This window comes from Perna viridis, chromosome 3 (genome assembly GCF_037379345.1).
Source record: "Perna viridis isolate PV_CMFRI_1.1 ecotype Kerala chromosome 3, ASM3737934v1, whole genome shotgun sequence".
In the NCBI taxonomy this organism is placed as follows: Eukaryota; Metazoa; Mollusca; class Bivalvia; order Mytilida; family Mytilidae; genus Perna; species Perna viridis.
In genome coordinates, this window is record NC_142447.1 from 59,968,199 (window position 1) to 59,981,963 (window position 13,765).

At 33.2% G+C, this 13,765-nt stretch overlaps 1 protein-coding gene across 1 annotated transcript in view; it reads right to left on the reverse strand.

Moving 5' to 3' along the window:
• Positions 1-13,765, reverse strand: part of LOC148623177 (centrosomal protein of 120 kDa-like) — a 38,103-nt gene that overhangs the window by 22,727 nt on the left and 1,611 nt on the right. Inside the window, exons 2-9 of the mRNA XM_088573756.1 lie at positions 10,391-10,659; positions 9,774-9,906; positions 8,823-8,977; positions 7,020-7,217; positions 5,508-5,627; positions 5,186-5,284; positions 4,533-4,812; positions 2,348-2,458 (exon numbers count right to left, since the gene is read on the reverse strand). Of these exons, the coding sequence (XP_088429882.1) occupies positions 2,348-2,458; positions 4,533-4,812; positions 5,186-5,284; positions 5,508-5,627; positions 7,020-7,217; positions 8,823-8,977; positions 9,774-9,906; positions 10,391-10,659 (1,365 nt within the window). The remainder of the gene's footprint in view (positions 1-2,347; positions 2,459-4,532; positions 4,813-5,185; positions 5,285-5,507; positions 5,628-7,019; positions 7,218-8,822; positions 8,978-9,773; positions 9,907-10,390; positions 10,660-13,765) is intronic.

Here is a 13,765-nt window from a genome sequence, read left to right on the forward strand (position 1 = left end):
TTAGATCATTTCATCAATTGAAAGTTTTTTTTATTATGGTTTTCAAGATATCGGTAAAAACTTCTTTCAAGGGCAATTACACTCAAAAAAGACACCCTACAACCCCAAACCCAATGGAAACTTTGGTAGCACTACTCATTAAGATCATTTCATCAGTTGTAAAAATAATTCTATCAATAATGGCTTTCAACATATTAACTAATAACTGCAAAAAACTTCATTTTATAACTTTAAAAGGCAAATCATCAAAGACATTGGTGACTAACTTCGGTAATAAGCCACTAAGTGGTGTCAGAGGAAAAGATTTGTAAAGAAAAGTTAATGACAAAAGATGAATAACGCAAATTGTCATTTAGTGATGGCAATAGCTCACACGACCTTTAGCATGGTGAGCTAACAAAAAGAGGCTCCCAGGAGCCTGAATCGCTCACTTGTTTAAATTTTTGCTTTCAAGGGCAATAACTCTCACAAGGAGATGTTCAATTCTGACTCACGGAGACTAAGGTAGGACTTACCATAAGGATTATTTCATCAATTTAAAGGTTTCTTTTTATCTATTATAGTTTTCACGACATTGGCTGAAAACTGCTAAAAACATAATTTTTCGCCTTTCAAGAGCAATAACTCTAACAACTTTGATCTAAATAGACTTTTATAGGCCTTATAATAAGGATAATTTTGGCGTTTGAAAGAATTTGGCTAAAAATAACGGTTTTGGAGATATATGAAAAAATCTTCTGACTGACCCTTTGTTTTATTTTTAGTAACAGCAGTCATGTTTTTCGATGGATAAAAAAATCCCATATCAGATCTATGCATAACACCCTAAGGAATATCCAAACTAAGTTTGGTTCTAACTGGTTGGGTACACTAGTGTAGTTTCAGACGAAAAGATTTTAAATAGAAATAACATTTAAAATAACAAGGAGCTGTTTGACAATTTTGACTCAATGAACACTTTGGTAGGACTTATCAGAAGGATCATTTTATCAATTGAAAGTTTCAATTCATCTATTATAATTTGCAAGATATTGGCTGAAAACTGCTAAAACGCAAATTTTTGCCTTTCAAGGGGCAAAAACTCTAACAAGGAGGCGTCCAACAAATTAGATCCCAACAAACATTTGTAGGTCGTATCATAAGGATCATTTTAACAATTTAAAGTTTTATTCTATTGATCATAGTTTTCAAGATATTGGCTGAAAACTGTAAAAAAAACCATCAGTTTTCACCTTTCAAGGGTAATAACTTTTACAAGGAGACGTCTTACAACTTTGATCCCTGGAGACTTTGTAGGGCTTAGAATAAGGATCATTTCAGCAATAAAAAGAATTTTGCTAAACCTTACGGTTTTACGCGAAAAAACTACTGTCTGACCCCTATGGCCTTTGGCCAGGTGAGCTAAAAAAAACTCCTGTTCGACCTTTATGTTCTATTTTCAGTAGCAGTGGCCATGTTTTTCAACAGATCAAAAATCCCTACATCCATTCTATGCAGAAAACCTCAAGAAACATTCATACCAAGTTTGGTTCCAATTGGTCAAGTAATGTCGGAGAAGATTTTTAAAAGAAAAAACATTAAAAAGAACAAAAAACGTCAAAAAAGGGCAAAAACTCCAACATGGCTTAACAGATTAAAACAAAAATTTATCTACAGAAAGATCTCATCATACTGAACACTTTAACTCTATGCAGGTTACCCCAATGAACATTCATACCATTGATTCTAATTGGTTGAGTAGTGTCAGAGTTTTCTAATATCATAGGTAAACTAACCCAACTCTAGCAATGTTACTACAGAATTTTGCTCCAAAACCATCACCTTTTCATGCAACACATAGGCTGTTTCTTGTCAAAAATGTGAAGAAACTAGTCCTATTAGAATCAAAATGAATATCAGAAACTCCATTTTATCATTGTTTTACCAGAGGCTGGCCATTTATGTTGCATTATTTTACCCCAAGCAATAGCGATTGGTTAAACATAGACATTAAGTTTCACACTTGCGCTATGTATAATAGTAGAGTAAAAAATAACTTACAATGAAAGAACTATCTATACAAAGTCAAATAAATTTGAAATCAATCTGTCAGTGGTAGCCAAAATTTTTGCGACAAAAAATTTACCTATCATTCCTCCATACAGTGAAAAAAGAAATGGTCCACGAAATAGGAAGTTGATTCTGGACAGTAACAAACATCTTGTCCAACATATGTCCCATTTGTATAAAGCCACATACCAAATTTGAAATCCATCAATTGGGAGTAAACATGAAATGGACAGTTAAGTTGATTCCAATATACCACTTACTTACTGATTTAGTTAGAAATGATTCTATAAGTCTTTACCTAGGTCTGACATTCTCTGATGTCCATGTCCAGCTTGGATGGGGCTTGGTGGACCTTTCGGGACTACTGGAGGCATATCCTTTAATCTCTTCTCTGCTTGTCTAGCAGCCACTAGTAAAAAAGATAATATGTAAAGATACACAGTAGTTGATTTACTGAAAATTCAACAATTATTTGTTTAATTCTATTTTTATGTTAGAAGGACTTCAATAAAAAATTTTATTCACATATTTCATCATTTGAAAGGGAAGATTCAGTTTATAGAAAATAAAAGTTTGGTAAAAAAAATTATACGATAAAGTATATAATGGAGATTTTTAATCACCAGCACCTGACTAGTATGGTAGTACCACAATTACCTGTACCTGACCAGTAGGGTAGTACCACAAGTACCTGTACCTGACTAGTACGGTTGTACCACAATCACCTGTACCTGACCAGTACAGTAGTACATGTACCACAATCACCTGTACCTAACTAATACGGCAGTACCACAATCACCTGTACCTGACTAGTAAGGCAGTACCACAATCACCTGTACCTGACTAGTACAACAGTACCACAATCACCTGTACCTGACTAGTATGGCAGTACCACAATCACATGTACCCGACTAGTACAGTGGTACCACAATCTCCTGTACCTGACTAGTACAATAGTACTACAACCACCTGCACCTGATCAGTACAGTAGTACCATAATCACCTGTACCTGACTAGTATGGCAGTACCACAATCACCAGCACCTGACTAGTACGGTTGTACCACAACCACCTGTACCTGACCAGTACAGTAGTACCACAACCACCTGTACTTGACTAGTACTGCAGTACCACAATCACTTGTACCTGACTAGTACAATAGTACCACAACCACCTGTACCAGACTACTACGGCAGTACCACAATCACCTGTACCTGACTAGTACAGTAGTACCACAATCACCTGTACCTGACTAGTATGGCAGTACCACAATCACCTGTACCTGACTAGTACAGTAGTACCACAATCACCTGTACCTGACTAGTAAGGCAGTACCACAATCACCTGTACCTGACTAGTACAATAGTACCACAATCACCTGTACCTGACTAGTACGGCAGTACCACAATCATTTGACAAGTAATTATCTATGGATGAAGTTGATTCAATAAGAATATATTTGTCAACAGTTGTTTGCTTCAGAGATAAAACACTATCATTATGTACTAAACAAAAGTCTTCAACAAATACTTGACAAAAAATTTCCATTATTCAATTGTATGAGAATCTTTCAAGAACTTCACATACATGTACCTCCTATTTACAGTGCTTACAATGTAGTACACATATGGTCAAAAAGTGTGTTTTTTCCCAAAAATCTATCATGAATTTCCCACCTGAAGCAAGCAATGAGAAAGTTGTTGATTAATTTGTCTGCTGGTAGAATAAAAGTCATATTTTTTTTAACAGTCAGCAAATTGTTATTGTCACAATTTTTCGAGAGCAATTTTGATATCAGAGAAATTTACAATTTACAACTTTTTACGGCAGCTGATTTATGATAATTATTTTGAAACTTCTTTTACCATTATCTTCTATCCATTGTAAAATAAAAGGTACTGAAGTGAAAACTGCATTGTTCTGTCTCAATCAATAGTAAATGATTTTATTTGTCAGTTTTTTTCCCAATTGATAAAAAAAATTCCCAATCTCAAGGGCAGGGACCTTATTTGAAAAAAGGTAGAAAAAGTCCTGTTAACTTACTTACAATGAAGTCACATATGGTCTTATCACTTATAATGAAGCCACATACAGTGGTATCACTTACAATGAAGTCATATATAGTCTATTCACTTACAATGAAGTCATATATTGTCTTATCACTTACAATGAAGCCACATATGGTCTACTCACAATGAAGCCACATATGGTCTACTCACAATAAAGTCAAATATTGTCTACTCACTTACAATGAAGTCACATAATGTTTCCTTACTAAAATAAAGTCACATATGGTCTTATCACTTACAATGAAGTCATATATGGTCTTATCACTTACAATGAAGTCACATATGGTCTACTTACTTACAATGAAGTCTTACATGGTCTTATGACTTACAACGAAGTCACATAATATTTACTTACTTACAATGAAGTCACATATGGTCTTATCACTTACAATAATGTCACATATGGACTACTTACTTTCTCTAATTTTATCATCCTCTATACTGCTGACATTTTCCTGAGTATTGTTGCCATTCTCAAAATCATCAGTATAATGATCATTCTGTACAGCTTTCCCTGAAAGCTCTTCAACTCTCACTTTGCCTTTACTTTTTCCTTTGCCTTTCTTTGGAGATTTCTGTCCATCTTTTTTGGGGGATCTAGGGGGAGATCTGATGGGAGAATGTCCAGGAGATGGTGATTTAGGGATTTCATGGATTGTTTCCCCAGCAGGAACTTTTCCTGGGGACATAACACCCTGAAAAAAATAATTCCAAGCACATAAAAAATCACCAGAAATGCTACCCTTTTGAGTAAACAAGACACAACTTTTATATAAATTAAATCAATGAATAAAATAATCTGACAAGATATATGTTTAAACAAGAAAGTACACAAAGAATATGTTATTTGAAATTTCAAACCAGAATACTGCAAAGCATGACATCCTCTCACTGATGTAGAAGTTGCAAATTATCAAATTATGTAAACTCTGGAGTGTTCAAAAGGTGATGGAATGGAGGAATAGCAGCAGTAGGACTTCACTTCAATGTTGAAGGTATAACAAATGTATCTTTCCTCATGGTGACAAGAAACTTTCAACTTATTTTTGGAGAGAGAGAAAAAATTACCTCATCCTCCTTACGGAGTACTATAGACACACCCACTAGAGGGGACTGGTCAGGAGGGACAACTGTCATTTGTTGCTTTGTTTTGTTTGGTGGGTTCAGCTATTGAATATAATAGAAACAATTTTACACTTTCTTTTTAACATTTCAAAATATTTCATACAACAAGGTAGTGTATTTTTCAGATTTCTAGATCAGCAAAAAATTTATTTTTAACTAAAACACAAAACAATATCTGATCAGATCTGATCCTCTTCCAAAAGACACTGATAAAATACAAGCTATTAGTGATATGCATGAAGTAAACTTTTATAGGATGGATTACCTGGAAAGCGCCTTCAATGGTGACAGGCTTCATGTAAATTTCTGTACTGTTTTTTTTAATCAGGCTGTTAAGAGGAATTTCACAACTTCCTAAGGACTGGTCACCACAGCATAAATGTACCTGATATAAAATTAATTAATATTCAATAATAAACAATATACATAATCATCATTTGCTTCAGAAACTTAGTTTTCACTTTCTTGATAAATTATCACAAAACACATACCTGCCCCCCCCCAACCCCCCCAAAAAAACAGGAAAAATATTTGGTGCTCCAGTTTTAAGTTGGTTACAACTCAGGAAGTTATAATGACTGACAGACATACTGTTACACATTCTCTGTGCAGTTACCAAGACTTGCTACCCTTATAACAGACATACCGTCATACTGTTTTACTGCAGTTACCAAGTTACAATCAATGTCTTCGACTGAAGCAGACTAATGGAAGTTAAACATATGTATAATATTTTATTTATTAGTGAGCACTACAAAGCGGTGTGGGCTCTACATTAAAAATAGTGGTAAATTTTCTTTGATGGAATGATATCCGATCATTTAATTACACACAAAAAAATATGATAATTACTGATATATTTTTACAACTACTTAAGTTTCGCTATGGTATCTGAAATTTTATTGTTGTAATGTAGTGCACATGGTTTGACAGTAGTGCCGATTTTGAGTTATTCAAAGCAACATGCTATGTAGAAATAACATTTTCGATGTAGAAAAAATAATTAAAATAAGAATTTCCCCTAAAACATTTGATGTTGCTCAGAATTTATAATATATTTAATACACAACACATAAAAATTATCTTCCAAAACAACAAAAAGACACCATGAAGTACGTTAATAAAGTGAAGAACATGTATAGGTGTATGTACAAGTGTAAGGCATTAAAAAAGCAGAAACAATACATTTCTGGATTATACTTGACCTCCAATGACCAGGGATTTCCTGGCTTTAGACCATTATGGGCACATTTTATATAGGAGCCTATAAATATTCAGGATTTCAATGGGGCATTTGAAAAAACATGGGCCCTTGCAAAATGAGCCAGAAATCTCTTAATACTGTCATAAGGCACAAATAAACAGTTTATTTCGGTGCCTTATCAAAAGGCCCAGCCAAATAAATGACAAGTTTAATTCTATCTCAACACGTTTTCCTGTAAAATTGAAAGGGCCCATCCCAGGATAATCCCTGATGACTCAAACCTCAGAGAAAATAAACATTTTTGCATGGTCCTGTCGACTTAAACTTAATGAGGTTTGACTATAGTATATACCCCCTAAGCATGACAGACTGACAGGTAGAATTAAGCAGCTACTAGAATTATTTTCACATGCAGCTGGTATAGCATCTATGAGAAATTCAAAGTGAATTACAAAGGGGCTGGCAGTACTAAAAAAACCTGGATTTTATTAACCATAAATTGGTTTCTACATAATTTTGTATTAGCATATCATAGATTATTTACTACAACTGTGGCTCAAACAATCAATATACCTGTACGCCTGGTTGGTGGGCTAGGAATGTTCTCAGGGCATCCACACTGGATCTTACTCTGACTGAAGCTCTCTCTGCTGGGAAGTTGGGGTTAATTAAATCCTGGAAAGTCTCATTTGTTACATCATTCCCAAATAATGAGAAGTAGAAAAAATAACCACTAGCAGTCTGTGGCAGGGGCTGGGAACTTGGAATCAGCTAAATAAAAAATACAACATATGTAGCTGTCAGTAAAAGTATTACATCATATACAGATTACATAAGGAAACTGTGGTATTAACAAAAGAAATTCATTCCTCATTTTCATACCTTTTCTATATTACTTGAGTAAGGTTATATCATGTACATGTAAGGCCAAGCATACAAATATGTTTGTTTGCTTTTCCCCTACCCAATTGTTTGAAGCTTGGGTGGGTAGGTAGGGAAAACATTTTATTTTATTGAAATTTTTGGAGAGGAAGAAACAAAATTAAATGTATAAGGGATGTGACATATGCGATGTAATAAGTTAGTCTCCGTATCTTTGATGACTTGTTATTATATTATCCTTGTTTCTTTGTTGTTTATGAAGTTATACAAAAAGTGTGTATCAGTTATATCATTGATATATTATTTTGTACTGGTAATGTTCCATATCTTGAATCATAATACATGTACATCTTTTCATATCTTTTGTCAATGTTTGATATATTGACACGAAAATTTTAAATTGATATCCAATTACCTAACAGAATGGAAGAAACCTTTTATATAATATTAAACAAAACCAACAATGTCAGACTAGACACATTTACTAGAGAATGTTGACAGTGTTGTTGCTCGACCCATCATAACATCATAAGCACTAGGCCTAGGTCATTAGGTATTGTTTGTGTTACTGTTGAGTGTTTGCCGGGGCATCTCTCAAAACATCAAAAATCAAATATTTAAGTTTTTGATCAAAATCGTGAACCACTGTAATCTCCTCTTCAAAGTCCAGTTTAAAATTTACTGAGACATTTTTATTAAGGGTCAAATCATCAGGATGTATTCAAGCACATCTTAAAGATCTTTCCATGCAGACTTTTGTTGGGAAATTGTAAAGTACAAAAATGTATATTTATAACAAACGGCACAAATTTGGAAGTTTTCCTGTATTTTATTTTGACGGAGGAACAGAATGTAAGAACTTAGCCTCGTTGGGCTGAGCATCCATTAAAATCACATTGATTAAGTCGAGACAGCGCTTTAATAAAAAATCCATTACCAGACTTTCCAAACTATTGAGAAACAGCTAAAAAAATGTCAGTGGCCTGATTTCCGCCCACGAAAAAAATAAAAAAATAGCGTCGAAGATTTGGCAATAAAATAATTTTGGTCAGGCCCTTCAAATCGGGTCTGTTGGTGAATGGCAAACAAACATATTTTTAATTTAGGCCTAATCTGAGCAAGCTTATTATTTTGTGTTTGGTAAATTTATTACCTAAGATCAGCTTTTGTTTTGTATTACCTGACCATAGTTCTTTAAATATAAGTATTTAATATAAATCTAAGCTAGATTATTATTCAGAACTACCTGAGATAATATTTTGTTATGTAATTATACCTGAGCAAGGCTGTGGCATGTATTTATATTACCTGAGCAAGGTTAATGGGTGTATTTGTTTTACCTGTGCAAGGTTAATGTGTGTTTTTTACCTTAAAAATGTCAATGTGTGTTTTTACCTGTGCAAAGTAGATGTGTGTATTTAGTATTACCTGAGCAAGATAAATACAGGTATTTAATATTACCAAGGCAAGGTTACTGTATGTATTTAGTATTACCTGAGCTAGGTTATTTGCATAACCAATGGTAACTGACATGACGAAGTTGTCTTTGTGTTTATCTGCAGGACCAATTTGATAATAGCCTTCATCTTCAATCAACACTGGTTGTAACTTCCTTAAGTAACTCTCTCCTTCTGCTAGATCTTCTATCACTACAATGTCAAATCAAAGTTAACAGGTAGTACACAGCTGAGCAGGGTACAATGTCACATCAAAGTTAACAGGTAGTAGACAGCTGAGCAGGGTACAATGTCACATCAAAGTTAACAGGTAGTAGACAGCGAAGCAAGGTACAATGTCACATCACAGTTAACAGGTAGTAGACAGCTGATCAGGGTACAATGTCACATCAAAGTTAACACGTACTAGACAGCGGAGCAAGGTACAATGTCACATCAAAGTTAACAGGTAGTAGACAGCTGATCAGGGTACAATGTCACATTGAAGTTAACAGGTAGTACACAGATGATCAGGGTACAATGTCACATCAAATTAACAGGTAAAACACAGCTGATCAGGGTACAATGTCACATCAAATTAACAGGTAGTACACAGCTGATCAAGATACAATGTCATATCATGGATAACAGGTAGTACACAGCATATCAGGGTACAATGTCACATCATAGTTAATTGATCAGGGTACCATTTGACTCACACAATAAAGTTAAGAGAAAGTACACAGCTGCTCAACTTGAATTGTTTATTTAAACTGTGCTACGTCCCTTCCGTATGGTAACTACGAAGTACTGCTGTTTTACAATATTGCCTCAACACTACAAGTTTTGGTAGAGAGAGTTTTGTTATATTTTTCTTCAAAAGCATTGTAAATATCACAAAAATAATTTTACCACCAGTAAAGTACTAAAAACAGTGTGTATCAGGTTTGAGATGTTCTAATTTTCATGGAACTTATTACCTTCTTTTGAGTAAACTAATTTTACTTACCTCTAGGTGGTGCCTCTTTTGCTTTAAAACTTGGTTGTTCACCAGTTTTGTCATCATCTAGATAGATAGACAGCTTAATCTCTGGTTTGTTCTTACTGTATTTTGAATGTAGAAGAGGATACCATTTGGCCGTCTAAGGAACAAAAATATATATATATAGCTAAATTCCTTCAAATTTGAAAGTTCTATAGATTTGTATAGATTCACTAAAATTTGTAACAATGATTGACATTATTGTTGGTCAATATATTCAATGTATTTATTGTGAGTTCAAAGTACAGCAAAGGTTTATGTTTGTATAATCAGGTTTTCAAATTTCACAACATTTTTTAGACCCCCCACCCCGGATGAACTTAAAAAAAAAGAAGCACCTGTTACCACTATTTGGATAAAGACATTTAAGAACACCATAACTACTACAGCACATAACACCACAGTACTACACACAATTAATCCTACAAATAGTTGACCTTCAAAACCTCATCATTTACACAGACAAAACAAAGTCAAATAGTTAATATACATGTTTCATAGGCTAGGTACTTTATCTGATTACTTAATTAGTTGGTTACTTAAATATATATGTTTAGTAAGCTTTAACTTTAAGTAAATTATACCTGCTTAGTTTGAACAGATCTTAAATCTAGTACAACATAGCCAATGACCTCTCTCATTGTACTGACAGAATCTACAGCATATACTTGTATCTTTATGGAGGTTCTTTGTAGTCTGTGTTGCTGTAGACCTTTCTTATCTAGTTCCCAAGCAAGTTCCTGCGTAAAATCTGGAGTCTCAACATGATCCACAGGATCAGTTGATAAAAGTTCACCATCAAATCTTGCTTCAGCTATTAGCTTATGCTTTGGTCTCTTTGGAAATCTTCTTCCTGAAATGTTTGTACATAAGGAGAAAACTTAGCAATAGAGAAAAAAACAAAACAAAAACAATTAGAACAATTTTTGACTCACATTTAAGTACACTTTTTGCTAATATTGACTCAAATATATACACATAAATGCATATGTGTATGACTTCCTTGGCAAAAATAAAGAAATAATATAATTTTTTGCTATGTCACTATGTGTGAAATTTGTGCCCATATAATTGATTTTTACCACTATGCAACTAAATAATATATTACATTTCCTGTAATTTCAACAATACAGTATTTTTCCCAAAAAAATGTTTGCAATAGTTAAAAACAATGATATTCCTTTCAAATAGTGATGATTTTGGAAAATCAGTTTCAACATTCTTGAATATTTGTTACATTTCCTCATATACTGCATGACATGGTAGCATTCAATGAAAAGCAAGAGTTGCCCAAGTTTCCCTCCATCTGTACTCAAGAAACTGTACAGCATCTTGCTATGGTATTTTCTACCTAAGACTTATTTACCCCCAAACTACTTGCTGAACTGTAGAATTCAAGGTCATAACTCACCTTCAACTGACAGTAATGGAAAGAAGGTAACAAGTGTTCAATGTATTAATTTTCAAATAGTAGAAATGAATTTGATTGTAAATAAATTTTCTCATTTACTTTTTTTTTTAATTTGAAAAAAACGTAATAATTTTAAATAGATTTGGAGGATCCAACACAAATAAAGGGGGCTCACAAACTTCAATCTATAAAAGTGCATGCAGAAAGAGGCCCTTCAATGCTTTAATGATTGTCTCATTCATACATTACTACAGTAAAACGGTACAGTTTCATTTAATTTACATGTATAAATATACTTTTTTGCAATGAAAAACAATAAATTTTGATTCCTTGATATAACCAAGGAGAATGTCAACTTTATTAAGAGTACAATTCACAAAAAATAACTTAATATTATTATGAAAGCATTTCCAGAACTAATGAGTCACTCTACAACTATAAAATAAATGTTCTACTGTTTCCTCATCAGTTTTACAGAAGATGCATAATTTGGATTCCTTAAGTTTTACTTGATACAAAAAACTATTTGTTGGAATAATTCTATTTACAAATTTATATTGAAAGTTGTATAGGTAGGAATATTTACATGTTTTCTTCACAATAAGAAAATATTCAGACCAATCAACTACTTCTAAACATTCTTCACATTTCAATTTTTTGAAAAGTAAATTCACAATCATAATGATTATATTATTGTACACAAATTTGGGTTTGTGACATTCCATCAATTTCTCCACAAATCTGTCTGTAGCTAATACAAAACTATTAAAGTTATAATGACCGTTTTTTATTGTGTTTTTGATGTCTTTAGGAATATTTGTGAGTCGACTATAATATCATAAAAAGTTGGCATATCCTATATTTTATTACACTGGGGCAAAAGTGCGGAATTCCCTTGACTGCTTGTCAAAGACATTATATAAGCGATGAACACCCTTTGACTTCCAAGCAGCATAAAATAACATATCTGATACTGGACAAAAGTTCAATACATCAAACGACAGTAATTCTTCCACATTATTATTAGTGTATGGCTTTACTCTTTCAAAACAGTCAAAAACATCCCTCCAAAAATCATTTTTTATTTTCCGAACAATGTCTTTTAATTTGTCTTTTTGCAGATAAATCAATCGCTCTCCTCCATAGGGTTTCAACAATTTTAAAAGAATTTTCTGCCAACTACCCTCTATGTTGGAAAGAAATTGCTTTATCCAGCCTAGTTTCAAATGTAAGGTGAATGACTCCAGATATCATTCATAGTCCTCCCTGGTATACATCACCAATAAGAATGCTACGATTTATTTTATCTGGTTTATCATTCCATATGAAGCTATAAACATCAAATAAATCTCCCTTACCCTTTTTTCACTAAGGGTAAGTAAAGCAGTTAACAGATGTACTAATTTAGGAAGTGCAAGGGACTTTACAACAGTAATCTTGCACAAAAGTGTGAGTTTTTGATGCTGCCAACTTTTTAATATACCTGTTAATTCCTTTATTTTCTTTGCATTGTTCAGTTCAGTCATACTCTCCAAATCTAGTGAAAAATCAATTCCCAACAATTTGAAATTTGAAAGAGACCAATTCAGGTTTTTATCTGGGCAAAGTTTTAAATTTGAATACCTAATGCTTCCAACCCAAAAAGCATGAGTTTTGGATGTGTTCATCCTTAAACCAGACACATCACTAAGATGATCAAAACAGTCAAGTGATTCCTTCAAAGAAGTTTCACTTCCATCTAGCATAAGAAAAGTATCATCAGCATATTGACTGATTAAAGATTCTGTTTTCTTCTAAGACCCCCCTTATATTGGGATTTGATTTTATCTTCATGGATAATAATTCTACACCTATTATAAAAAGATAAGGAAACAATGTGTCCTCCTTTGTCTACAACCTCTTTGTCATTGAAACAAGAGGTTCCCAGTAGCCTGAATTGCTCACATGGTTAAAGTTTGTCTTTCAAGGATAATAAATTTAACAAGGAGAAGTCCATCAATTTTGACTCAAGAAGACTTTGGTATGACTTATCATAAGGATCAATTCAGCAAATGAAAGTTTCTTTCTATTATAGATTTCAAGATATTGGCTGAAAACTAAAAAAATAAAAAATCATCTTTCAAGGGCAATAACTCTTACAAGGAGTCGCCTGACAACTTCGATCCCTGAAGACTTTTGAAGGCCTTATAATAAGGATCATTTCAGCAATTGAAAGAGTTTGGCTAAACCTAACGGTTTTGTATATGCAAAAAACTAATCAGTCAAGTAGTTTCAGAGGAGAAAGAGTTTTGTATACATGTAATCAGGGATTTCGCCAGGATTTTCAACCCATTAGTCACTTTTGCGTAAGACTAAATCTCAATGCTGTTTTTTCTTTTCGCGTCGCAAATTTATCAGCATGAATGTATATACATATACTTATAACAACTGTTATAAATAGTAACACGTTTATTTCTATTTCAGCACCGGTATATAAATAACAGATAATTCATATTAATAAAAAATAATAACAACATACAGTTTCTACATTAGCAACTATTCATGAATA